Here is a 26,779-nt window from a genome sequence, read left to right on the forward strand (position 1 = left end):
GGCCTCCCAACCTTTCCCCAATTACAGAAGACGTGAGCTTATCAGTCACCCCTGGAGGGGGCAGGGATATGGTTTCTTATTAATATTATTAACATTATTGATGAATAGTTATTATGAATATGACTATTATGAATAGTCAATAATGTTAACATCAATAAGGACATTGTTCACTTACTCCAATCATTAACTTCTTATATGCAGAACTCATTATTGCGTCCTTACTATTGTGGGCACTGTGCTAAGAATTTGACCCACATTGTCCTCTAAACCCTTCTAGCACAGGTTCTGTGATCCCTTCCCTGCTACAGAGAAGGAAACTGAGGCACAAAGAGGTCTCATCACATGCCCAAGGTCCCAACTGCCTCAAAGCGGCAGAACTGGACCAGAGCCCAGGTCAGCATGATTGGTTTGTTCTGCTCCCCAGGAGCTCGGGCGTTTGATCTTGTCAATTCCTGTGTACCCGCAGAGCGCCTGCGCAGAGCGGGGAGGACACAGAGGCTGGAGACTGCCTGCTCGCAGGGCTGCCCTGGGCTGGCATCTGGGAACCTGGGTGTTGGGAGGGACTCCCTCAGCCCAAACTGTACAAAATGACCTGCTTTCTACTGAACCCTTGCTTTCCCCTGGGGAGTCCGGGATATCGGTGTGTTCCCGGTAGGGGTTGCTGCCTGGTAACCAGCCCCCAATAGAAAACCCGGGTGCCGAGTCTCTGATGAGCTTTGCTGAGACACACCATGAGCTGTCACATCTCATTGCTGGGGGAATTAGCGTGTCCTGTGTGACTCTACTGGGAGAGGGCTCTGGGAGCTACGCCGGATGGCCTCGGACTCCACCCCACACGCCTCGCCTTTGCTGACGGTGTCCTGTCCTTTCACTGTGATGAATCACGGCATGAGAGTGACTATATGCTGAGGCCTCTGAGTCTTCCAAGTGAATCTGCACCTGGTGCTGGTCCTGGGGACCCTGACCACCACCCCCTAGCAAGGCTGTGCTGGCCTTCGCATAAAAGCAGCGCAGCCCCTGCCCTCCCCCCTGCACGTAGAGATGCTGTCTCTATCCCTTCCGGAGGTTCTGTGATTCTTTCTCTGCTACAGAGGAAGAAACTGAGGCACAGTTTCTGAACAGCAGGGAGCCAGGGTCCCCTGTGCATGTGAACACCTGTTCCCTGTAAGTGGGACATTTCCAAGAGCCTCCTTCCTCAGCCTCCCCCCCTCCAGGGGCCCTCTGGACCATGAAGGATACAGGTCTCAATGTTGGCACCCACAATATACCCAGCAACATCAAAGTTGATGCGGATGAATTTGCCCTGGGAAATAAGGAGACAAAGGGCTTAGCTGAGGGTCCTCTTCCTCCCAGGGGTTTGAAGAGCAGCTCTCACCCACACTTACCCCTCCCAGCCCCAGGACTGCCTCTTGCCTTTCTATCTCCCTTCACCTGAACCCCAATCGTGGGGTTCCACTGGAGGGCTCCCTGGGGAACCCAAGGTCCAGGCCCCTTTGACTATTCTCCTCAGGATGCAGGCCTCCAGCCCCCTTGCCCCTCCTCCCTCAGCAGACCCACATATCTGGCCTCCCCCTACCATCCCCGTCCATGCCCAGCTGCCATTTGGCTAACAGGCAGCCAGATGCCAACCTCCCCAGCACTCACAAATCTGGAGGAGTTGTCATTCTTCACAGTCTTGGCATTGCCAAAGGCCTCCAGGATGGGGTTGGCCTGAAGAAGCTGCCGTTCCAGCTCACCCTGAGGGGGGATGGGAGGGAGATGGCACCGCACTGAGAACCAGGGCAGGAAGTTGGGGTCTGTGTCATAGCTGGCTGACTGTGTGTGTGAGAGATCTTTGTGTAGTGGAGTGTGCGCCTACTTCCCTGTATCCGCGTGGTGCCTGTCAGTCTATTGTGAGGGGAACAAGGAAACATCTCCATGATACATTGCTGAGTGAAAACAAAGCAAAACTAAAAAAACAACTGCAGACCTACAATGTGACCCCACTGATAAAAAAGAAACTGAGAAAACAACACCACCAAACAAGATTCCCGTCTCTATAGGTATATATACATGTCTGTAAACATTTGGAGAAATAGCTTACAGGATACACACCAAACTGTCAACAGTGTAAACCACTCCAAAAAAGGGGAGTTGAGAGGAAGAAGAAATTTCACTTTATCTGATTTTTGTTGTTGTTACAGTAAATATGTCCTCATGTAGTACTTGTGGAAGTAATTAAGGAGAAATCTATACTGTCTATTTAAAATGCTTCAAACTGGCACATTGTAGGCATTCAAGAAATGGTAGTTTCCTTCCTCATGGGTAGGGACCTTACTTGGAACTTTCCCATAGCTATCTTAATGTCAGAGTCGAGAACATAGTAGGTGCTCAAAAAATAGCAATTTTCTTTTCCCCCTTCCGAGCCAGGCTCTCTAGAGCATGGACTATATCTTCAATTTCCCTGCGAGACCTCAGAGGCTAGCCTGAGCTGGGAGCCTGCAATAAAAGGCAGTGTGGGTCTCTGGGTTGCGTAATGTCTACCAGCCTATCCATGAACATTTAACAGCCTAGCAAAAAATAGTACTTTTGGTCTCTGAGTTATTTTATATTGGTATCCATGGCCAGTCTACACACACGCAGTAGAGCTAACATTAAGTAGCAGTGTAGACTGGGTCTATACACACATAGCAGGACCACACTAAGTGACAGCATGGGCCCTGGGTATATGTACACAGTAGGGTTGCCATAAACAACATTGGGAGCCCTTATGTATGCAGTAGGTTTGCATTAAATGACAGTGCAGGAGCTAGCATTCACCTAGTAGGACCACCTTAAGCGGCAGTGTGGCTCCCCAACAAGTGTGACTGTCAGTGCCTTGGGCCCTGTCTGCCAGGAAGACCATGGGGTAGGGTGACTTGAGTGGTGTTAGGGCAGTGTGACTTGAGATGATTCCCTGCTACTCACATAAGACATGGTGCTGGTGGAGGCCTGAGGAAGTCACAGGACACGAGACATGGACCAGGACACGGACCAGGACACGGCACATGAAACATGGACAGACCCACAGGTGAGCCAGCGGTCTCGGTGGGCAGAGCAGGGGAGAGGTGAGGGGAAACTGGGCATGTGCAGTGGGGTGGCCTGGCGGGGCCACCCACCTGGGTTGGAACCCCCACTAGCCCTTGCTTGGTATGCAACCTCCAAAACCGATGCACCCCAGCCGTACCTTTGGTTTCTCATCTGTGATACAGAAAAACACCCACCTCACTGGTGTGTTAAATTAATGTGAGCAAAGGGACAAGCACTATACAAATGCTCACTTACAAAGCCTACCAGGCATTTCAGGTACCCAAATTAGGCCTGACCCATAGTAGGTGCTCTGGAATATAAGCACTTACTACGTGCCTACTGTTATTCCAAAGGCCAAAAAGGCCAAAAACTGGCCCTTGCACTTTTTGTTCACCTGCTACCCCCCCCCCCCAGTACTATATGAGGCATATAATAAGTGCACAAGAAACATGGGAAGCCAGGAATAGACTCGTAACTATGACCCCTCACAAGGGAGGGAGTGGCGGGGAAAGCAGAGCCTGAGATGGAGGGGGCACTGCTGGTGACAGGGTCTAGAATGTGTTCCAAGGCAGGTCACTTACCGGTACGCCCGGCTCCTTCCTGCCCTTTGGTGATGATGCCACATGGGCGAGGTACTGGATAACCTTCTTGGTGTTTTCTGTCTTCCCAGCTCCGGACTCCCCACTATAGGGGGTGAGGAAACAAGGGGAAGCAAGAGAAGCCAGGAGTGATTCCAGGTAAGCGCCACCCATTGCAAAGAAAGCCACATCCATCTGGGGCTCCCCCTCCATCAGGAAGCCTTTTAGGATTACTCACGTGCAGAGAATAGACTGATCTTCACGATCTGTAGGGGGTAGAGGGGAACATGTCACCTGGGAAGGTCTCTCCTGCAGGACCGTGCCTCCTATGAGGGTCACTCCCTTTTCAAAACCATTCCCATGGGACAAGAGAAAACTTGGGTGTTGATGTGTGACCCCCCCCCCGGATTCTAATACCTCACCCAACTCAGTCTCACTTGCTGTGTGACTCTGGGAGAGCAGCGCTCCCTCTCTGAGCCTCAGTTTCCTCACCTAAGAAGACAATAAACTCCAACTGAACAACATGTAATTTATTCAACAAACTTGAGTTTGAGCACCTACCACATGCTACCATGTGAGATCCAAAAAATTAGAGTGAGATCCTGGGCCTCAGCAAGGCAGCAATTGGGGAATCTAGGTTAAAATCTCGCCTCAGCTACCCACCCATCAGTGGGACCATGGGCAATGACTGCATTGCTCCATGCCTCAGTTTCCCCATCAAGAAGCCAGGGAGATGAGCTCCCCTGCTTCATGGGGTTGCTGTGAGGTTGAATATGTTAATCCATGAAAAGCGCTTGGTGCGGAACAGGCACTCACTTTATTTTATTGTGCATTTGTTCCTAAGACATAATAACTGGGATTGTTAAAATACATATATGTATAATAAATTAGATTAAATAACCAAATAAGTGTCACCTATGATTAAGTAGACATTTATAATGTGAATATAGAAACATGATAACAAAATATGTCCCATTGGGGCCTTGGCTGGGTAGCTCAGTTGGTTGGAGTGTCCCCCCAATACGCCAAGGTTGTGGGCTCGATCCCCAGTCAGGGCACATACAAGAAGCAACCAATGAATGAATAATTAAGTGGAACAACAAATCAGTATTTCTCTCTCTCTCTCTTCCTGTCTTTCTCTCTCTCTCTAAAATCAACCAATAAATAAAATTTAAAAAAATATATGTTATTGCATAAAGCAGGTATATTATAGACTGTCTATTATACCGGTGAGCCCGCATCAGGATCTGCAGAAGGATCCTGGGGGGTCGTGTGAAAATACTAACTGCTGAGCCTCCCTTGCAGAGTGTCTGGCACAGCAGGTCTGGGACCCAAGTCTGAATTTCTGACAAGTTCCCAGGTGCAGTGGGTCCTGCTGGTGAGGGGACCACACTCTGAGAACCACTGCATTATCCGATTTCATATATTATTATAATACACCTTAGAAACATAGCATATATTAAATGATGTAAGTATACCACATACAATATAAATACACTGATTACTATTATATGTCATTTGTTAGAAAGATATAAATTTTAAAATATTGAATACATATATATATAAAAGTAAATAATGAGTATATTATGTGCAAACTATGTAATTTTGCTGGGACTGATTTACTCATCATGGTGTGAATGGCAGCACCCGTCATTAAAAATAATTTTTTTTATTTTAATGTTTTGAGGCCCTGGCTGGTGGCTCAGTGGATAAAGCGTCGGCGCAGTATATGGATGTCCAAGTATATGTTTGATTCCCAATGAGGGAACACAGGAGAAGCAATCATCTGCTTCTCCCCCTTTCCTCCCTTCCTTCTCTCCCTCTTCTCCTCCTGCAATCAGTGGCTTGATTGGTTCGAGTGTGGCCCCAGGTGCTGAGGATGGCTCCTTTGGAATACATCAGCCTCAGGCAGTAAAAATAGCTCAGTACTCGAGCATCGACCCCAGAAAGGGTTGCTGGGTGGGTCCCAGTCGGAGTGCTTGTGGGAGTCTGCCTTGCTATCTCTCCTCCTCTCACCTAAAAAAAAAATTTGAAATAGGCAGGGAGAGAGAGACAGGAACATCAAGCTGCTTCTATATGTTCCCTGACAGGAGAAGCAAACCAGCAACATCTGTGCTCTGGAACAATGCTCCAACGGTCCAACCAAATGAGCTGTCCGGCCAGGGTTTAATATTATTTTTAAATTTATTGATTGACTCTTAGAGAGACAGAGAGGAAGAGAGAGAGAAGAGTGGAGGGAAGGGAAGCATTCATTTGTTGTTTCACTCAGTCATACATTCATTGGTTGCTTCCCATGTGTGCCCTGACCAGGATTGAACCTGCAACCCTGTCATTTCGAGACAACGCTCTTAACCAACTGAGCTAACCAGCCAGGGCCAATGGCAGCCCTTTTAACAGACACCCCTGTGCAGCATGCAACCTGCCTGGCTGTGCACAGCACCCTCATTTGCCCGTCATGTAAGAGGCTGCTATTGACCCCATGACAACATAGACTGTGTCAACAATGTAAATGTTGAATGAATGAACACTCTAAGAATCACTGTCTCAAGAGACTTTTGGCAGAAGCCTGGCACCAACTGGCCCCCAAATGGTATTTGTGGAGAAAAGGGGTGAACACAGAGGCAGATAAAAAAGGGGCCTGACTGGATGGAGTCAGAGCCTCACCTACTCAGTCCTTCATCTGTGTTCCCCTCCTGCCCCACACAGAAGCCTCCCAGAGCCTGTGATCTGATCCTGATCCCCAATCCCCGACCCCCAGCCCAGCCCCCACAGAAGGGACAGCTCCCCAGCACCAGCCAGGCACTCACCCTGCAGCATGCTTCGGTAGGCCCCCTCAGTCACCGCGTACACGTGGGGCGGCACCTCATGGCGCTTCTTGCCCCGGTACATCTCCACAATCGCCTCCGTGTAGATGGGGAGCTGCTTGTATGGGTTGATGACCACGCAGAAAAGGCCAGAGTACGTCTGCAGTGGACAAGAGGGAAGAGGGCCTCAGCTGCACAAGGACATCCTTCAAAGGGGCTGCCACTCACACTGTGACCATGTCAATTTGAACATCTGTTACAAACACGGTAACAGAGAATCTTTCCAAATTGCACAAAAGTGCTGCGTGGGTGAGGATTCACCTTGAGAAAGAGTGTGGCTTTGCAGCCAGCCAGACTTGGGTCACAGCCTGTCACCACCTGGATTCACACATGCATGGAAGGAGAGTGTGCACGTTCACCCACTGCAGCATTCTATTTTTTACTTATTTATTTATTTTTGTGACAGAGACAGAGAGGGACAGATAGGCACAGACAGGCAGGAAAGGAGAGAGATAAGAAGCATCAATTCTTCGTTGCGGTTTCTTAATTGTTCATTGATTGCTTTCTCATACATGCCTTGACCGTGGGGCTACAGCAGATGGAGTGACCCCTTGCTTAAGCCAGCGACCTTGGGCTTCAGCTGGTGTCCCCGTGCTCAAACCAGATGAACCTACGCTCAAGCAGGCGACCTCAGGGGTTTCAAACTTGGGTCCTCCGTGTCCCAGTCCGACACTCTATCTATCCACTGTGCCACTGCCTGGTCAGGCTACTGCAGCATTCTTTATAACAGCAAAGACTGGAAATCACCTCAATACATATTCGTAAGATGGATTCCTATAAACGCTCTCAGCATATGGGTACAGAATGATCTCCAAACATTATCAAGTGACAGGAAACAAGGCGAGAACTGTGACCACTGAATGGGACGGAAGAGGAATATTTTTACGTACTTGCTTGAGTACACACAGACTTTCTCAGGACAGGTGCTCACCGTGTCAAGAGCAACTGAAACACGACAGGAATATTCTGTGGTCTCTATTAATAACAGACTCACAGGTCCTGCTTATACCAGTTAGCTTATATAACCAAATAAGTGTAGCCTATGTTTAAGTACAAATATATAATGTGATTATAAAAACATGACATGTAAATACATTGTTGAATAAACCAGGTATATTGTAGATTGTCTATTATACCACTAGCTCTCAAACTTATGATCTACTCTTATTAGAGGAAATGCTAAATTTCAGGTTCCAGTGTATGGATTAAGGTGTAATTTTTTTTTTTTTTTTTTTTTTTTGCATCCAAGTTTACAGACTTCCTGAATTTGTCCACACATCCATTAGGTCTGGGTTCAGGATGCTGGGACAGTTTAAGAACTGTTCCATTTCACCCAGAGCACTGGGTAGACAACAGGCACTCAGGACAGATATAGTTAGACAATGAGAGAGCTAGCTGGTTTCCTAGCTAAACTAACCCAGATTGCCAATTAGCTAAACTAGATGCAATTAACAAGCTCAACTAGCCAGAGAGTTAGCTATTTTTTAATTTTTTTTTTTATTCATTTTAGAGAGGAGAGAGAGAGACAGAGACAGAGAGAGAGAGAGAGACAGGGGGGGGGAGGAGCTGGAAGCATCAACTCCCATATGTGCCTTGACCAGGCAAGCCCAGGGTTTCGAACTGGTGACCTCAGCATTTCCAGGTTGATGCTTTATCCACGCACCACCACAGGTCAGGCGAGAGTTAGCTATTTAGTGGCTTAGCTAGTTAACTATTATACCAGTTTGCTACTTAGCCAACTAGTTAGCTGGCTAGCTGGTTACTTAGTTGGTTAGCAGCAGAAATGCTTTAAACTCCCTGACAGCCTGTGCTTCTCCAACGGAGCAGGTGTGGCCACCAGAGGCTACCTGTCTCCTAGGTGCCAACCTTTTAACGGTGGGAGGGTAGGTGGCCAGACCAGAGCAGAGCAACCGGTTTGCTGGGTGCTCCCGGGAGCTGAGCCCTCTCAGTGGGCGGGGCGGCCAGACCACATTCCCTGGGAGGGTATCTCATGGCTGCTGGCGCCCCGGCCCCCACTCTTGGCTGGCAGACAAACCCACTCCCCATGCCACCTTTCCACCCTAGCCCCATCCTGCCAGCCACACCCTGTTGCCTGGGCAACACCCCAACAGGAACCTGAGCTGGCTGCCAAGGCCAGGGGGCAAAGGGCAGAGGCTGGTGCACCCAGGGAGGTCTGGGGATACCCGAGTCCTTGGAGCATAGCTGGGGAACCCTGGCTGGAAGGGTCTTGAGTGGCTGTCCCAGCACTGAGGACTCTGAAGGCAGACCCATGGGGTCTAACTCCCGCCTCCACCTCTTCTCAGCCCTGGACTCTCCCTGGTCTTGGTTTCCTCCTGGAGAAACTGGAGCTGACACTCCCACTTCATTACAGAGGCTGTGGGGATTAAGGCAGGTAATGAATAAAAACCAGCCAGCCTGAGGCGGGGCCCATAAAGGCACTCTAAATATGGGTGCCCAGACTCTCACTTACCCATCCCACCTGGGAGCTAAGATCTCTCTCAGACTTCAAAGTCACCTCAGCCTGGGTTTCTAGCTGTGTGACTTTACCCAAGGGATGTGCCCTCTCTGAGCCCCAGTCTCCATCCCTGGAAAATGCAGCTGGAAGGATTCCAAAAGCAAAGGCTCACGATGCATCTCCCAGTGTCCCACAGAGCGAGGGGCTTACAGTGCTCAACAAACGGTGCCCTGTCTGCCCCAACAGTGCCAGTGAAGGACAGTGACCCCGAGTGACTCAAGGCCAAATAGCTTGTTAGAGGCAGAAATTGGGTTTCTGGCAGTACTGGAAGCCCCACTTTCCATGAAGCAACACTACCTTCCCATCACCAGTGGCCAGTCAACAAATATGTATTAAGCACAGGCCTGTGCTTAACAAGAAGGGCACAGCTTGAGCTGCACTTCTAACATCTTCTAGAAGGCTTCAGCAGACACCTCACCCTTTCTGAGTCTCAGTTCTTCATCAAATGGGGATGGAATGGCACTACCACATAGGGACGCTGGGAGTCATCCACAAGCTCGTGCTGCATGTACAGAGCCCAGCATCAGCCCCTGAACACTAAGTGTGAATATCACATTAGCTGTTAACTTCTGCTGGGCCAATGCTTCTCCTCTCCAAGCTGGGAAAAGGAGGTGATGATCCTTATCTCACAGCCTTATGAAGAGGAGGGTCCACAAGTTCATAGTGTAAAGAAGTTTAGAACAGCACCCATTGAGAAATCAGGCCCTCAGTAAGTGCTAATGATTATAATTAAGGCCTGATTCACTTCCCATCTGAATTTCTGGAATCTTCCACCTCACTTCTATTTGTCAGACTCCAATTCTCTAGTTCCCAGGCCACAGCCTAAGTTCAGGCCTCACCATTCCCCCCCCCCCCCCCCGAACTTTCCCAATTCTCTTCCTACTGCAGCAGATAGGATGTGAGGGCTGGAGTAGACGACTTGGATTCATAATCCCCAGTTAGCTGGTTCCTAGCTCTGGGTCCTTGTCCAAGGCCTGGCCCCTCTCTGAGGCTCAGTTTTCCCACCTGAAAAATGTGGATGATAGCAGATACCTTGCTGCTACCTGGTTGCTGTGAGTGTTCAGAGCATTTGTTAAAAGAGAAAGGATGGCCCTGGTCTAGCGTCGACCTGGCACGCCAGAGGTCATGGCCCACTCAGGACATCTATGAGAAGCAGTCAATGAGTGCACAACTAAATGGAACAAAAAAGTGAAACAATGAGCTGATGCTTCTCTCACTCCCCCTCTCTCTCTTCCTTCTTCTCTCTTTCCCTTCCTCTCTCTCTCTCTCTTTCTATGGAAAATAAAATTTTTTTAAAAGGCAAAGGGTGCCTGACCAGGTGGTGGCACAGTGGATAGAGCATTGGCCTGGGACACTGAAGACCCAGGTTCAAAACCCCGAGGTTGCCAGCTTAAGCGCATGTTCATCTGGCTTGAGTGTGGGATCATAGACATGATCCCATGGTTGCTGGCTTGAGCAAGGGGTCACTGGCTCGGCTGGAGTCCCATGGTCAAGGTACATATGAGAAAGCAATCAATGAACAACTAAGGTTCTGCAAATATGTATTTATGCTTCTCATCTCTTTCCTTTTCTGTCTGTCTGTCCCTGTCTCTCTCTCTCACACACACTAAAAAAATAAATAAATAAATAAAAGGCAAGGAGTAGCTGGGTATTCTGGGTGTCCCTCTGATCTTCCTGCCTTTGGTGAGACCCAGGGGAGAGGCTTGGGCAGAGGCCTCTTTCCCAGGGCTTAGAAAGGTGAGTGGGGAATCAGAAGGGGCCACTGCAGCCTGGAGAAGGTGCCAACCCCATCCAGAGTGAGACAGCCCTCAGTTCAAATCCCATATCGGCCACCACAAGCTAAGGTGCCGTGAGCCAGCCACTGACCCTCTTACAGCCTGTTTCCTTCCCAAACAGGAGCCAGAATTCATCAAAATAATCTCATCTTGGGCTTTGTGGCCCTTAACAGGGTGGATATTGGGGCCTGTTTATTTATTTTTAATATATCATATCATTTACTGAAAAATTTTTTTATCACTCTCATTGAGGTTTTGTAGTTTCTAATAAACTATAAAACCAGCACTTTGACTTTTAGGTTTTTAGCTAGGTATTTTTATGATTTTTCCTGTGGGGCCAATTTAAAGGAGCAAGGCAGTGAGACCCCAGCCGTCTGAGCTGATGTTTGGAGCACAACTCTAGGGCCAGCTGCCTGGGTTCAAATCCTGGTAGGACTCCTTCTTGTCTATGTGACCTGTGCCCTGGATTACTTAACATTCCTGAACATCAGGTGATAACAACAGTCTCTGGCCTAGAGGCGAGCTGATAACCCACAAGCAGCACTTAGAGCAGTACTTGGCACATCGTAAGTGCTCAATAAATATTTGCTGGCCATCCACTATTATTTTTCATTATTGTTGTCGACATTCCTTGTCAATCTCTCTAACCCTGTCTGTTCTTAATAATGCTTTGGCTGCCCATTAGAACCACCCTGGAAGCTTATTAAAAATACCAAATACCCTGTCACACTCCCAGAGAACCTGATTTAAATGGGTTGGAGTGGGACTTATGTTGGTATTTTCAAAAAACATTCCCCAGTTGATCCTGGCCCTGGCCAGTAGGTTCAGTGTTAGAGCATCGACCTTGTGTGTGGACGTCCCAAGTTCAATTCCCATTCAGGGCACACAGGAAAAGCGGCCTTCTGCTTCTCCACCCCTTCCACTCCCCCTTCTCTCTCTCTCTCTTCCCTTCCTGCAGCCATGGTTAGATTGGTTCAAATGTCTCAGCCCTGGTGCTAAGGATGGGTTTGTGGAGCCTCCCCCTCAGGTGCTAAAAATAGCTCGGTTGGGAGCATGGCCCAAGATGGGCAGAGCATCAGCCCCAGATGGAGTTGCTGGGTGGATCCTGGTCAGGGCGCATGTGGGAGTCTATCTCCCTTCCTCTCACTTGGAAAAGAAGAAAAAAAAAAACAAAATAAAAAAACCCAAAAAAATAAACATTCCCCAGGTGATCCTAACATGAAGGCAGGTTAAGAATCGCTGCCCTATCCCATCTGTTTGCTGCAAATATTATATAACGTGAAGAGATAGTAAGTAAATGCCTACCACAGTCAACCTCACTATTGTCAATCCCGTCTTCCTCCTCAGAGGCCTGGGCAGTACGGTAGAGCCTGGAGCTGGACTGCCTGTCTGCCTTGTCCAACTGGATGAACTTGGTCAAGGAATTTGACCTTTCTGTGCGTCGGTGTCTTTGTCTATAAAATTCTTTATCATTGTAAAGATGTATTGAGACAATATAGAGTATTTTTTATGTAAGCTGTGTTCTCATCATTAGTTTTTATGTCCTTGAAGTAATGTATTGTTTAATTATAATCTGCTATGATCATTCTTTTCACCCACCCCGATGAGACAATATGTTTTAGAGTGCCTAGTATATGCTTAATAAATGTTAGTTTGTATTATTATTAAATCTCTCTGGGCTTCAGTTTCCTTTTAGACAAAATGAGGATAATAATAGACTCCACCTGTGTAAGGTAAGAGGCAATGAATTAATAGACGGAAGGCATCTAGCACAGAACCTGGCATGTGGTTTTCCATACTCTGTGGTTCTCACTAATCATTATTACAGACACACAGCCCTTTCTCAAAACACGACGGACGCGTTAAGGTTGAGAATTCAGAATTGTTTCTACTTTAGGAAAATAATAAGGTACATCTATGGGGCACCACCAATAGGGTCCGAAGCAGTCCTGGTAATCCAACAATTTATCATTTGGCAACTAACTGCGGAAATAGTCACACGACATGGGATAAAGATTATCAACAGCCTCACCAGGCAGCGGCACAGTGGATAGAGCGCCGGACAGGGATGTGGAGGACCCAGGTTCGAGATCCCGAGGTCACCAGCTTGAGTGCGGGCTCATCTGGTTTAAGCAAGGCTCACCAGCTTGAGCCCAAGGTCACTGGCTCGAGCAAGGGATCACTCGGTCTGCTGTAGCCCCCCGGTCAAGGTACATATGAGAAAACAATCAATGAACAACTAAGGAGCCACAACGAAGAATTGATGTTCTCATCTCTCTCTCTTCCGGTCTGTCTGTCCCTATCTGTCCCTCTCTCTGCCACACACAAAAAAAGATTATCAACAACCTCAGGTTAATTCAAGTGAGGGTGCTGACACCCAGCTCCCCGTCCCGCACAATGCCCTCCGTCCTGAACAATACCCTCCCGGGCAGGAGGCCACTCACGTAGATGAGGCCGGAGTAGTACCGCTCGCGGAGGTTGTGCAGCACCGAGGCCTCGTTGAGACACGTCAGCTCTGCCATGTCCTCAGCCTTGCTGAACTTGGGTGGGTTCATGCGCTGGATCTGGTCCCGCGGCAACCGCAGCCGTCGCCCGCTCTCCGCCAGCTCCACCTCTGCCTCCTCCTCGCCCTCGTCCAGCAGCGCTGCCGCCTCGAACCCATGCAGCTCGGAAGGCACCCACACCATGCGCCGTGCGGTCCACTCCACCTGCGGGGAGGTGCCCGAGCCGCCAGGCCCGACACCCACACCCGGGCTGTGGGGTGCGAACAAGAACGGCTGGGCAGCCTCGGGCACGGGGCCCGGCCTAGGGGTCACCTTTCGCCCAGGCACTGTCATGGTCACCGCTGCCATGGTCTGCAGGGAAGAGAAGAGAAGAGAAGAGAGGTCAAGAGGGCTCCACGCCCACCCCGAATCCCCCAGGCAGGCAGGCCCCACTTTCTTCACTAGACCTCCTTTTTATCTTTTCTTTTTAAGAGACAGACCAGAAAGGAAAGAGACAAGAAGCATCATAGCTGTGGCATTTTAGTTGTTCAGTAATTGCTTCTTCTTTTTTTTTTTTTTTTTTTTTGTATTTTTCTGAAGTGAGAAGAGGGGAAGCAGAGAGTCAGGCTTCCACATGAACCCGACCAGGATCCACCTGGCATGCCCACAAGAGGGCGATGCTCTGCCCATCTGGGGCGTTGCTCCACTGCAACCGGAGCCATTCTAGCGCCTGAGGCAGAGGCTATGGAGCCATCCTCAGTGCCCGGGCCAACTTTGCTCCAATGGAGCCTTGGCTGTGGGAAGGGAAGAGAGAGACAGGGGGAAAGGAGAGGGGGAGGGGTGGAGAAGCAGATGGGTGCTTCTCCTGTGTGCCCTGGCTGGGAATCAAACCCCGGACTTCCACATGCTGGGCCAACACTCTACCACTGAGCCAACCAGCCAGGGCCTCAGTAATTGCTTCTTACCCATGCCTTGAGCTGGGTGCTCCAGCTCCAGTAGAGCCAGTAACCATGGTTGCTTAAGCCAGCAACCATGGGGTCATGTCTATGATCCCGCACTCAAGCCGGGGACCCTGCGCTCAAGCTGGTGAGCTTGCACTTAAGCCAGGAACCTCTGGGTTTCGAACCTGGGACCTCAGTGTCCTAGGTCAATACTCTATTCTCTGTGCCACAACTGGTCAAGCTTCACCAGACCTGTTTTTTACACTTCTGCAAAACGGGTCCATAGATCTCTTTACTCATTTCTTTTATTCACTCCTTTATCCATTTATTTGTTTAATATAAATATTTATGTAATAAGCAAGGCACTGTTCAAGGCACATAGCAATGAACAAGACAGAAAAAGACCCCTGCCTCCATAAGGTGTTTGCATTCTAGCCCTATATTATCCAATGGGGAGTCGCTGCACAATGTGGCTACTGGACACTTAAAATGTGGCAAGTGGGACTGAGGAAATAAGTTTTTAATTGTATTCAACTTTTAATTAAATTTAAATACAAATAATCCCATGTGGCTACTGGCACCTGAAATGAAGAATCCAAACGAAGATGGAGTTCTAAGTATAAGATATGTACCAGGTTTCTCCTTAATGACATGTTACAATAACATTTTGGACGTATACTGAGTTAAATAAAATATATCGTTAACATTAATTTTTACTTCAAAATTTTTAATGTGGCTACTAGGAAATTTTAAATTATTCATTTGGCTTGCATTATATTGCTATTGAATAGTGTTGCTGTAATCCCAGGAGACAGATAAAAAGATAAATAATTATATAGTATGTTAAATAATGAGAAATGCCAAGAAGAAAAATAAGGCAGGGAACAGTGGATGTGAGAGTTGAAGGATGTTACAGTTTTAATTGGAGTGGCCAGAGAAAACCTCTCTGATGTGGCATTTGAAAAAATACCTGAGAGAAATGAAGGAAGAAAGCCATGGGAATGTCAGGAGGAAAAGCATTCCAGGCTGAGAGAAAAGCTAGTGCAAAGGCCCTGAGACAGGAGTGTACTTGACTGTCTGTGGCACTGTAAGAGGCCAGGGAGGCTGGGGTCTAGTAATGGAGGGCCAGACAGTGGTTGATAAGGTAAGACTGGGGACAAAGGGAGCCACATTAGGTCATGATGAGGAATATGACCTCTTAGATGAGATCCCTAGAAGGGTGTCAATTTGATGTCTGTCACTCAGGTACCCAGACTACCACTGGTAGCCTACAGAACAGACTCAAATCTCCTTCCTCAAAAGTGTCTTCCTCTCCTGTGACCTGGGTTCCTTCTCTATATAATGGAGAGATGGGCCCCATTCATTCACTCCTACCTTCCCTGAGGCCATGGAGCCCAGGGGCCCTGAGATGAGTCAGACCTTGCGTCAAGGAGCGCCTGGTCTGGAGCGATCCAGTTCTAATCTCAGACTGCCACAACCCAGTGTGAGCTGTGAGCCATAATGGAGGCACTGGGGGAGCTAAACCATACTAGGCCCCTCCCCGCCTTCAAAGGGCCACAGACCTGTAGTGAACAGACCACAGCAACTCCAGAACAGTCTAAGCACCATCAGGAAAAATATTCTCCCTGTCCCTCGTTACACCCTCTTCCTGAAGAAGAAGCTCTATTCTTTCTTTCTCTTTCTCCCTTTCTTTCTTAATTGATTGATTATAGAGAGACAGAGAGAGGAAGGGAGAGAGAAGGAAGCATTCATTTGTTGTTCCACTTAGTTGTGCGTTCACTGGTTGCTTTCTGTATGGGCCCTGACTGGGGATCGAACTCACAACCTTGGTGTTCTGGGACGATGCTCCAACCAACTGAATTAACCAGCCAGGTTGAGGAGTATCTATTCTTTTCTACTGCCTCAGATATCCATATCACTGCCCCTCCACACCAGTCACAGGAACACCCCCAAATTTCTGTCTCCCCCACCTTGGTGCTTCTGCCTCTGCCCTGGAGGTTCCCCTACTTCCAACTCACCCCTGGGGAAGTCCCTCCAAACCCCCAGCTTCTCTTAAGGCATCCCCAGATCTGGTCCCTTAGGCTCCTGTCTTTCCTGCAGAGCCATTCCCACCTAAAACCTGGCCCCAGGCCACACATTCCACTGCCTCTAGGACAGACCCTCTCCTCACATACCCATACCCAGCCCAGCAGTCCTGACCTGCTACGATGCCTGCTCACTCCTGATGCTCTCGGGCCTCAAACTCTGGGCCCCTGCACTCAAACGCCAGGATCCTATCAGCAGTGAGAGGATGTCCGATGCCCTTTCTCCACCTCCCACGCCCCAAATTGCCAAGGCTCACCCCAGACCTCCTGTGTGGTCCTGATCCACCCAGAACCCAGCCCCATCCCTGGGACTTTACCCCCACCTTCACCCTACCCGGCCCCACCCACTTCCTCTCCAGCCCTCGGCCTTTGACCAGGAAGAGTTTGGGAGTTTTTGCAATCACCCAGACCTGTATTTTCCCTTCCTAGGGCAAGGAGTCCGGGACCCTGAGCACCCTAATCTTCCAAGACCAAGGTAGCCAAACCCTCAGCCCCCTCCTCCTTAGCTCCATGAGTTCAGGCCCCCTCACCTCACTACAGCCAGGCTAGAGGTGGGGACGCCTGGAGACCGATTCTGAGGACTGACAACAGCCCGGACCAGGCTGGACTGCAGGCCTCAGCCCTGAGCCCCTCTGGCAGCCCCACCCTCTTTAGCAGGCAGGAACGCCTCTGCCAGAGCTCATTACTGTCACCAGGGCAGGTGAAAGCACCTACCCTGGGAGGGGTACAGACTGCTGGGCTAGGAAAGGAAAAGAAGCCAGGGATCCGCCCCTAGGGCAAGGGTTGGGGCCCCTGGCATCCAGCCCTCTGACCTGAGCAGAGTTCTAGTGTCCAGGGGCCTCCTCCGCCCCCAGACCCAGAAATCTGGGCTCCCAGCCTCGACCTCCCTCCAGCCCAGAAATCTGGACCCTCAGGCCCCGCCTCATCAGAACCAGGAGTCTAGACTACTCCAGACTCCCAGACCCCTTCCTCAGAACCAGAAACCAGGCCCCCAGCCCCCTCCCGCAAACCCAGGATTCCGGACCCCTAGCCCCTGCTCCAACAGACCCAGGAGTCCCGGCCCCAAGGCCCAGAATCCTGGCCCGAGTGCCTTCCATTAAGACCTAGGAGTCCCGGGCTGCCAGAGCCGTCCTTACTCAGACTGGGATTCCCGGCCCCCAACCCCTCTCCTCGGATCCAGGAATCCGAGCTCCCAATCCACATTTCCCGGAAACTCAAGCACCTGGGTGGCCGCCCCTTTACCCCGCAGATCCTCGGTACTACCTGGCGGCACCGGCCGGTACAGGAAGAGGGAAGATGGGGAGGGGGGAACGGGAATCCCCGAGCCTCTTCAGAGCTCCCAGGTGCGGCTACCTCCGCGGTCCAGCGCGGGGCGGGGCCACGTCGCTTCCTCAGAGGGAGCCTGGCTCTGATGACACCTAGCACCTGCCCGGCGCGGGAAGGGGGCGGGTCCTGGAGCCGCCGGGCCCGGACCTGAGGGTGGGGGGAGGCGGGGATGAGCTGGGAGTCAGGTGGGCGGCGGCGGCAGTGGCGGCGCTGGGGCCCCTCCTCCTGGCGGGTAAAGGTCAGGCGCCGCGGCGGAGAGGGCTGAGGACAGCCGAGTTCAAATCCTGCTCATGCTTAGGCCTCAACTTTCTGTGAATTGCGGTTAGTGAAATAAATAAAACGATGTGGGGAAAAGAGCCCAGCCCAGGGCTTAAATAAGCAATGCCTCATGACATCATTTAATCTCTCTGAGCTTCAGTGTCTCCAACCCTGGAAATGGGACAGCACAACCTACAGAGGACACTAGGAGCACCAAAGAAGATGACAAAACGTTATTTTGGCCTCCGGATCTTTGGTCTCCTCGTGGGTGAAAAAAAGGACTAAGTAGTGGTAAGTGCACCTACTATGTGCTTGATGTTTCCTGCTATTAGAACAGCTCTCCGAGTTTGAACCCATAGAATGGTCTCAAAGAACAATGAGCATCTCCATTTCTCCGACGGGGATGCCGAGCACGGAGAGGCGAAATAATGCGCTCAAGGTCATACAGTCAGTAAGAGGGAGACCTGGGTTCAAGCCCGGATCGTTTTCCGCCATTATGAAGAAGGGTTTGGGGGAGAACGTGTAGTATTAGGTCCCCCAAAATGTCCATTTTCTCCTCTCATTTGAAAATTCTCTTGAGCCGGTTTCCCCATCTAAGCCACAGGGACCGCAGCCTTCCTCAGTGGATACTACGAGATGAAAACGGTTAAGGGACCCAGCACGGAGTTAGTGTCCGAAATGTTATCCGCAACTCCGCCCCCCCCGCACTCACCGACTCTGTCCGGCCTCCCTTTCCCCCTCCCTGTAAAATGGGCACAATATAGCCCACTTTGAGTTCATAGAAAGGACATTATTTGGCTACAAAAATAAAAGCACCCAAGTATATTGTAGGTGCCCAACCCCTCTGCCTCTGCCAGTCCTGACCGCTGTCTCTGGTCCGCAGTTTCTACAAGTTAAAACACAGACACTGTCATCTGGGGGCGGGGGGTTGAAGGCGATGACTCAGATATTAAAAGCGTCCAAGGTCCCAAAGCGAGCCTCAGTTTCCCCATCTACGGAATAGGCCTGGGGTCGCCAGCGAGGACGCCGACCCGGCTTCGCACACAGTAGGAACTCGAGCTGGGGGGAGGATGGACTCCCCTCCCCACCCCCGCCGCTGTCCCGCCGAGCACCCAAGGTGAGTGTCCCCGTCGCCGCTCCTGCCCTGCGGTTCGCGCAGGCCTCCGGGGCCCCATTCGCAGCCTCGAGGCCCCAGCCTCCCCAGGCCCAGTCCCGCTCTGCCGCCTCCGGCGGGCAGCGAGCCCCGGGCACTCACCGGCTTCCAGGGCCGTCCCGAGGCTTCGGCCTGAGGAGAAAGAGGGGCGGGTCTGACAGAAAAGCCCCTCCTACACTAGCGCAGCAGAGACGAATCGGTGCCTGCTGCGGCAAGCTACGGCCCCGCCCATGGAGGGGACGCGCCGCCAATCAAGAGAAGCCGATGGCGGGCGAGGCCAATCAGAAGTTGTCGGAGTGTGCCAGCCGTGGGAAAAGAACCGCTTCTGAGCTCGGAGCTAGGCGGCACGGTTGTGGGCGGGACCCAAAGTCTTACGGGCAGAAGGTGCGACCAGTGGTGAGGCGTGGGGGGCGGCGGGGGGCGGGAGGCCCAAGGGACCCTGGTGAATGGGCTGCTTTGTACGCGAAGAATGAATGGGGTCCTTTGTGAGGGCCCGCGTTGGGGGGGGGGGGCGGCTGGAGGCCGGAATGCCTGGGTCCCCGGGGAGCTGGCGGGCAGGAGAGACGAGAGAGAGAATTCACTTTTGTCGAACACCGACCGCGTACCAGGCACTCTCCCAGGCTCTCACCCACCAGGGAGGTGTGGGCGATACCGTCAGTAATAATGCTTATTTATTGAGCGCCCTGTGTGTGCCAGGAGCTATGCTAAGCGCTTTACCTGCATGATCTCATTTAATGCTTACAACTACCCTTTCGAATCGGTGCTATTAAGATCTCCATCTTCCAGATGAGGTAAACCGAAGCTTAGAAAGAGGGTGTTAATTGCCGAAAGTCACAAAGCTGGCAAGTGGCAGAGCAAGAACTCCGATCCCACTAAATCTGACTCCAGAATTTCTGCTCTTAACCACCATGCTACACCCAAACTTTGGTTAATGCTTCCCAATTTACAGATGGGAAAACTGAGAGTCGGGAGAGGCAAGCGACTTCCCAAAGTCACAAAGAAAAGGTTCTGCTGAACCCCAAGGTGGTGACCACTTCTGAAACTCGCCTGTTAGTGAGCCCTGCGTCACTGGCCTTTGAGCTGTGTTCCCATTTTACAGGTGTACACTGAGGCTCCAGGAGGGGAGAGCAGCTGGGGTGGGAACTGAAAGCTGCATGTCAATCAAACCCCAGCCAGCCTGGCTCTGCTGTTTAACAGCTGTGTGGGTTTGGGATAGTTGCTGGCCTTTTTTGAGGTTCCATTTATTTGTGTATCTGTAATGTGGTAAGGTACCAAAGAATGGAAAAATTAATATTAATAGTTTAGGAGAAAGAGTCAAGTTTCTTGCCCTCTCCTTTCTGTAGAGAGTGAGGGGAGAGGAATATGGGAGTTTCCTGGCTTGCAGAGACATACTGTGTAGGAACCCCCCCCCTTTTTTTTTACTAGGAAGCTTAAAGGGCATTTTATAATTTAGGCTAGGCATACAGAGAGATTTTGAAAATATGATTTTTTTATACTTGTATGTGATTTACACAAGGTCAGGATGGCTGATAGCACTGTAAATGAAAAGGGGAAGGGAGACTTGGATTCCCTCCCTTCCCCCACACCTGTGAGGAAAAAGGTAAATAGCTAGCCAAGTGGGGGGGTGGGGGGGGAGGATTAAGCAGGCCCTTTCCTCTCCTCTTTCTTTAATAGGCCATTCACAAAAACTTACCCCCTGATACCATGTAAGCTCCCCCTCCCATCCTGAAAACGTGTGATTAATGTATATACCTCTAAACAAAGGGATGGCAGATAAACACTAAAAGATTTGGGAATGTCTTTTAATATATAAAACAACATTTTCGCTATTGTGTTACTTTATAAATTTTAATATGTAGGAATGTTTTTTATGAATCATATAGACAGATGTTATAAGCTTGATAATGATTATGTCATGCCCCCCCTCCTTTTCCCACCAACCTGTGTGTGATCAAGGGTATATAACCTGCTTCAAGACTATATTTGAGAGGGCACTATTTGGGTCAGATATACCCCGTGTTTGTCATATGCAGCCGGCTTATTAATAAATCTCCTTTTAATAAAACTGCTTAAAAATTCATTTGGACTTGGTGTCACTATGTAAACCCAGTGGAACAGTACTTTACAACAGTAAAATGGGCATGATGACCTCTCCACCACTACTCTGACAACCTGCTAAACACAAGCTGTCTACTGCCCCCCCCCTTGCTTAGAACATTTCATGGGTCCCTGTCAGACTAAAAGCGGATGTCCACACCATGGCCCACAAGGCCCTGCATGATGTGCCTTGTCCCCACTGATCCCCTACCCCCCACACCACCACCACTACCACTCCCTGCATTCCTGATGCCCTGTGTGATCTCATCTCCCTTTCACTCAGCTCCAGCCACATTGGCCTTCTGGCCTTTCCACAATTCCTCAAACATGCCCCAGGCATGCTGCTGCCTCGGGCCTTCACACTTGCTCTTCCTTCCACCAGGAATGTTCCTCCCTCAGGTTTTGCATAGCTACATTCCTCTCCCATCACCAGGTCTGCTCCAATGTTACCTCCTTCAGGGGGCCTTACCTGACTGACCATTCACATGAAACAATTCTCCACATCACTCTCTTTCCCCATGACCCTGCTTTGTTTTAGCTCATGATTCATGAATTTTTTATATGTTTATCATCTGTCTCCCCACTAGAATATACGTCCCATGAAAGCAAGAATCTTTGTTTTACTTAATGCTGGATCTTCAGGGCCTGCACACAACAGGCGCTCAGTAAGTGTTGAATCAATCCTAACAAGTCTTTGTACTATATGAATTAAATAAGTCAATGCATGCAAAGAGGAAAGAGTCAATATGGGCACAAAGCCTGGGTGCATTGGGAAAGGCTAAATAAACAGATAATGATTATTATTACCATTGTTATTGTGTTGCAAACAGCCTTCTGATAGCATGCAGGAGATAAACAAGAGAGAAAGGGGGAGAAAGTTTAGAATAAGAGAAAGAGCCAGAGAAAGGAAAGGGTTGACAGATAAGAGGTGGAAACTAAGAGACAGAAGGAGGGGCTGGATTTGGCTGAAAGGCGGACACACCCAGTGCATTTGCTTGGCAATGGAAAAGTCAAGTCCTTGTGGACAAGAAGATTGACATTGCCATGGCACTGCCCACTTCTTTGCAGAACGGGGAAACTGAGTTCCAGGGAGGAGAGGACTTTTCTGAAGGTACCTTCGGTGATATCACAGATTATGTTTATAAGGCCTGATAATGTGCTGGAAACGTGACTGTCATGATCTGAATGCACCCTCATGCCAGCCCTATGAGGTTGGCACTGTCATTACCCAACCTTATAGCCCAGCAATGTACCCAAGGTCTCCTGGCTGCTCCTGGTGGCAGATCTGGGCTCCGACTGCAGTAGGTCAGACCCCTGAGGCTGGGCTCTTAACCAAGATCGAGCTAAGGAGCCCTGTTACTCTGGCAGAGTAACATAGAAGTCTCCTGCAGTGAGGATAACAGGAGCTTCTGTTTATTGAGTGCTGGCTGTGTGCTGGACATTGTGTCCTTAATGTGTATTAACTTACTTGTTGGTTTCTCTCAACAATCTTATGAGATTGGTACTTTTGTTATCCCAATTTGACTGATGGAAAACTGAGCCTTGGACTGACAAAAATTCTATGTGCCCAAAGGCACCAGGGAAGAGTATGGACTGAGATACAGCTGACATTTCAACAGGAAAGAAAACCCTGACAACCCACGTTCTAACCATATTCTATCTGATAACTTGTGATGTCATCAACCCTATTTAGGGTTAAATCTACCTGGCAAGTAGTGATGTCATCATTCCCACCATGGGTCTAAACTGAAGACATCATTAATTCTGCTCAGTCTCTGGGATAATTGATGACTTCACTGAATGATAATATTAAGCTTCCTTTCTTAGGCTGTTCTATGGACTGGACCTCTATTCTAATCACTTTAGTCATTGAGAATATTTATTGAGTGCTTACTAGGCACTAGGCAGAGTTCTAAGCTCTCTATATGTATTAAATTCCATAATCCTCCTAATAACTCTAAATGGTAGGGATTAGTGCCATATCCAGTTTATAGATGAGTACATCAAGGGCAAGCTGCCCAAGTTTGCACAGCTAGAAATATCAGTCTGAATTAGAACCCAGGCAATCTGCTTCTGTCCTGAATCACAGTATGAAACCACCAGAACAGCTGACCCCCTGAAACAAAGTCAGAGGGCGGCACTCTGCTGCCTCAGAACCCTCCCTCTGAGCTCCGTCTAAGTCTGCCAGGGGGGATCTTCAGGGTAAAGCCTCAAATTCACTCGCAAGAGTCAAGGTATCCCCACCATGCATCCACTCCCTCCCCCCAGGCACTAGAACTGTTCCCATTAAATTGTGAACCCCTATCTTTCAGGGGCCAGGTCTGATCCCTCTGTGGGTCCTGAGAATGCAGCATAAGCTCAGAAACTCAGAAATGGAAGTAGATGGAAAATCGGAATGGATTTGTGTCGATGGAAAGGAAATGGGAATGTGGAAGAATTCAGAGATCCCAGAGAAAGAGAGGGATTCCCACTAGTTGGCACAGCACTTGTTATTCGAGAGTCATAACTACCTTGTTCTGCAGAATCTGAGTAATGGGCAGCACAGATGTGAGAAGAAAGACAGCAGGGAGCCAAGTTCATGTACAAAAATAAAACTTTGAGGCTCTGGCTGGTTGGCTCAGCGGTAGAGCATTGGCCTGGTGTGCAGAAGTCCCAGGTTCAATTCCTGGCCAGGGCGCACAGAAGAAGTGACAATATGCTTCTCTACCCTTCTCCCTCTCCTTTCTCTCTGTCTCTCTCTTCCCTTCCCGCAACCAAGGCTCCACTGGAACAAAGTTGACCCAGGTGCTGAGGATGGCTCCATGGCCTCCGCCTCAGGCACTAGAATGGCTCCGGTTGCAATGGAGCAACTGCCCAGATGGGCAGAGCATCACACCCTAGTAGGTGTGCTGGGTGGATACCGGTCAGGCACATGTGGAAGTCTGTCTCTCTGCCTCCTTGCTTCTCACTTCAGAAAAATAAAAATAAATAAAACTTTGGAGCTTAGAGGGGAGGAGATAGAAGAGCCAGGGAGGGGCTGCTCTGCGAAAGAGAGTTTGGGGATATTTTTTGAATGAGAAAAAAATGGAAGGCGTGGCTTCTGTGCCTGGTGGGGCCGTTAAGGAGGTTCAAGTTTTTTGGTTTTTTTTTTTTTTTTTCATTTTTCTGAAGCTAGAAACGGGGAGGCAGTCAGACAGACTCCCGCATGTGCCCGACCAGGATCCACCCGGCATGCCCACCAGGGGGCGATGCTCTGCCCCTCTGGGGTGTCGCTCTGTTGCGTCCAGAGCCATTCTAGTGCCTGAGGCAGAGGCCACAGAGCCATCCCCAGCACCCGGGCCATCTTTGCTCCAATGGAGCCTCGCTGCAGGAGGGGAAGAGAGAGACAGAGAGGAAGGAGAGGGGGAGGGGTGGAGAAGCAAATGGGCGCCTCTCCTGTGTGCCCTGGCCAGGAATCGAACCCGGGACTCCTGCACGCCAGGCCAACACTCTACCGCTGAGCCAACCGGCCAGGGCAGGTTCAAGTTTTTTGTTTTTTGTTTTTTTCATTTTTCTGAAGCTGGAAACAGGGAGAGAGAGTCAGACAGACTCCCGCATGCGCCCGACCGGGATCCACCCGGCACGCCCACCAGGGGCGGTGCTCTGCCCCCCAGGGGGCGATGCTCTGCCCATCCTGGGCGTCGCCATATTGCGACCAGAGCCACTCTAGCGCCTGAGGCAGAGGCCACAGAGCCATGCCCAGCGCCCGGACCATCTTTGCTCCAATGGAGCCTTGGCTGCGGGAGGGGAAGAGAGAGACAGAGAGGAAAGCGCGGCGGAGGGGTGGAGAAGCAAATGGGCGCTTCTCCTATGTGCCCTGGCCGGGAATCGAACCCGGGTCCTCCGCACGCTAGGCCGACGCTCTACCGCTAGGTTCAAGTTTTAATAGAGAAAACAAGAGGGACAAAGAGCAGGCTAAGTGTCCTTGTGGGTCCTGACTGTAATTCTGCCTTGGCATTTTCTCTGTGGCAAAGATTTGAATGGTTCCAGCATTTTAGTTTTGGTCTTTGGGCTGTTGGTTTCTTACATGTATGTGACTCAGAACTGCAACTAGCTCTGAGAGAAGAGCAAGCTGGTAATCTCCTGTGCATTACAGATGAGTGACGGGCTCCATTCTGCAATGACAAATATTTATTGAGTGCCTACTATGTGCCAGGCCTTGTTCCAGACCAGAGGTCAGCAAAGATTTTCTGTAAAAGGCCAAACAGTAAATATTTCAGCTTTGCTTGACCAGGTGGTGGTGCAGTGGATAGAATGTCGGACTGGGATGCAGAGGACCCAGGTTCGAGAACCCGAGGTCACCAGCTTGAGTGCGGGCTCATCTGGTTTGAGCAAAAAGCTCACCAGCTTGAGCCCAAGGTCGCTGGCTCCAGCAAGGGCTTATTCGGTCTGTTGAAGGTCCGTGGTCAAGGCACGTATGGGAGAGCAATCAATGAACAATTAAGGTGTTGCAATGCACAACGAAAAACTAATAATTGATGTCTCTCATCTCTCCGTTCCTGTCTGTCTGTCCCTGTCTATCCCTCTCTCTGACTCTCTCTCTGTCTCTGTAAAAAATAAAATAAAATAAAATAATTCAACTTTGAAGATCAGATGCTCTCTGTTGTAACTACTCTCTTTACTTGACTTCATAGCAGGTAAGCAGCCATAGACAATATGTAAGTGAATGAGTGTGGTTATGTTTCAATAAAACTTTATTTACACAAACAGGAAGTAGTCCCATTCCCAAGGCTGGGGAGATGGAAGGAACAAAGACAATCGCAGCCCTCACAAAACTCATATATAATCTACTCCTACACAACAGGCAAAGGAAACCTGTTCATGCCTAAGTGAAGTCTACCCCTGACTCTAGGCTAGCTCAGAGTTAAAGCAAAGTCCTCATCCTTTGTCTCCTGTCTACCTTCACTTTCCCAACCTCTCCCTCTTTTTTTTTTTTTTTTCTGAAGCTGGAAACGGGAAGAGACAGTCAGACAGACTCCCGCATTCGCCCGACCGGGATCCACCCGGCACGCCCACCAGGGGCGATGCTCTGCCCACCAGAGGCGATGCTCTGCCCCTCCCGGGCGTCGCTCTGCCTAGACCAGAGCCACTCTAGCGCTTGGGGCAGAGGCCAAGGAGCCATCTCCAGCGCCCGGGCCATCTTTGCTCCAATGGAGCCTTGGCTGCGGGAGGGGACGAGAGAGACAGGAAGGAGGGGGGGTGGAGAAGCAAATGGGCGCTTCTCCTATATGCCCTGGCCGGGAATTGAACCCGGGTCCCCTGCACACCAGGCTGACGCTCTACCGCTGAGCCAACCGGCCAGGGCCTCAACCTCTCCCTCTTGATTACTCTGTTCCAGCCACACTGGCCTCCTCGAAGTTTCTCAGACACATCAGGCATGTCCCAGCCTCAGGGCCTTTGTATATGCCATGCTCTCTACTGGAATGCTCTTCCCTTAGTTAACCAGTATTCATCTTCTTCCAATCTTCGTTCAAATTTCTCCTTCTTTGGCCTGACCTGTGGTGGCGCAGTGGGATAAAGCGTCGACCTGGAACACTGAGGTTGCCGGTTCGAAACCTTGGGCTTGGCACATATGGGAGTTGATACTTCCTGCTCCTCCCCCTTCTCTCTCTCTCTCTCTCCCTCTCTCTCTCTCTCTC

At 50.0% G+C, this 26,779-nt stretch overlaps 1 protein-coding gene and 1 long non-coding RNA gene across 9 annotated transcripts in view; one reads left to right on the forward strand and one right to left on the reverse strand.

Moving 5' to 3' along the window:
* Nucleotides 1-26,779, reverse strand: part of MYH14 (myosin heavy chain 14) — a 103,356-nt gene that overhangs the window by 71,015 nt on the left and 5,562 nt on the right. The window contains exons 1-8 of one of the 5 annotated variants that reach the window (XM_066271464.1): nt 19,128-19,173; nt 13,225-13,635; nt 6,434-6,590; nt 3,865-3,892; nt 3,630-3,732; nt 2,947-2,970; nt 1,645-1,737; nt 1,240-1,303 (exon numbers count right to left, since the gene is read on the reverse strand). In XM_066271464.1, the coding sequence (XP_066127561.1) occupies nt 1,240-1,303; nt 1,645-1,737; nt 2,947-2,970; nt 3,630-3,732; nt 3,865-3,892; nt 6,434-6,590; nt 13,225-13,632 (877 nt within the window). In that variant the 5' untranslated portion in view covers nt 13,633-13,635; nt 19,128-19,173. Of the gene's footprint in view, nt 1-1,239; nt 1,304-1,644; nt 1,738-2,946; nt 2,971-3,629; nt 3,733-3,864; nt 3,893-6,433; nt 6,591-13,224; nt 13,636-17,530; nt 17,762-19,127; nt 19,174-26,779 lie in introns of those variants that run through there. The other 4 variants (XM_066271466.1, XM_066271462.1, XM_066271465.1 and 1 more) reach the window with 4 other exon arrangements.
* LOC136332144 (uncharacterized) lies at nt 16,708-21,105 on the forward strand. Of its 4 annotated transcripts, none has more exons than XR_010730600.1 (4): nt 16,708-16,763; nt 18,033-18,163; nt 18,876-18,989; nt 19,207-21,105. It is a non-coding gene; the product is annotated as an uncharacterized lncRNA (long non-coding RNA). The 4 variants fall into 4 exon arrangements; XR_010730601.1 differs by lacking the exon at nt 16,708-16,763 and adding an exon at nt 17,476-17,544; XR_010730599.1 differs by lacking the exon at nt 16,708-16,763 and having other exon boundaries at nt 17,803-18,163; nt 19,207-19,409; nt 19,975-21,105.

The sequence above is a fragment of the Saccopteryx bilineata genome, chromosome 3, assembly GCF_036850765.1.
Source record: "Saccopteryx bilineata isolate mSacBil1 chromosome 3, mSacBil1_pri_phased_curated, whole genome shotgun sequence".
NCBI lineage: Eukaryota > Metazoa > Chordata > Mammalia > Chiroptera > Emballonuridae > Saccopteryx > Saccopteryx bilineata.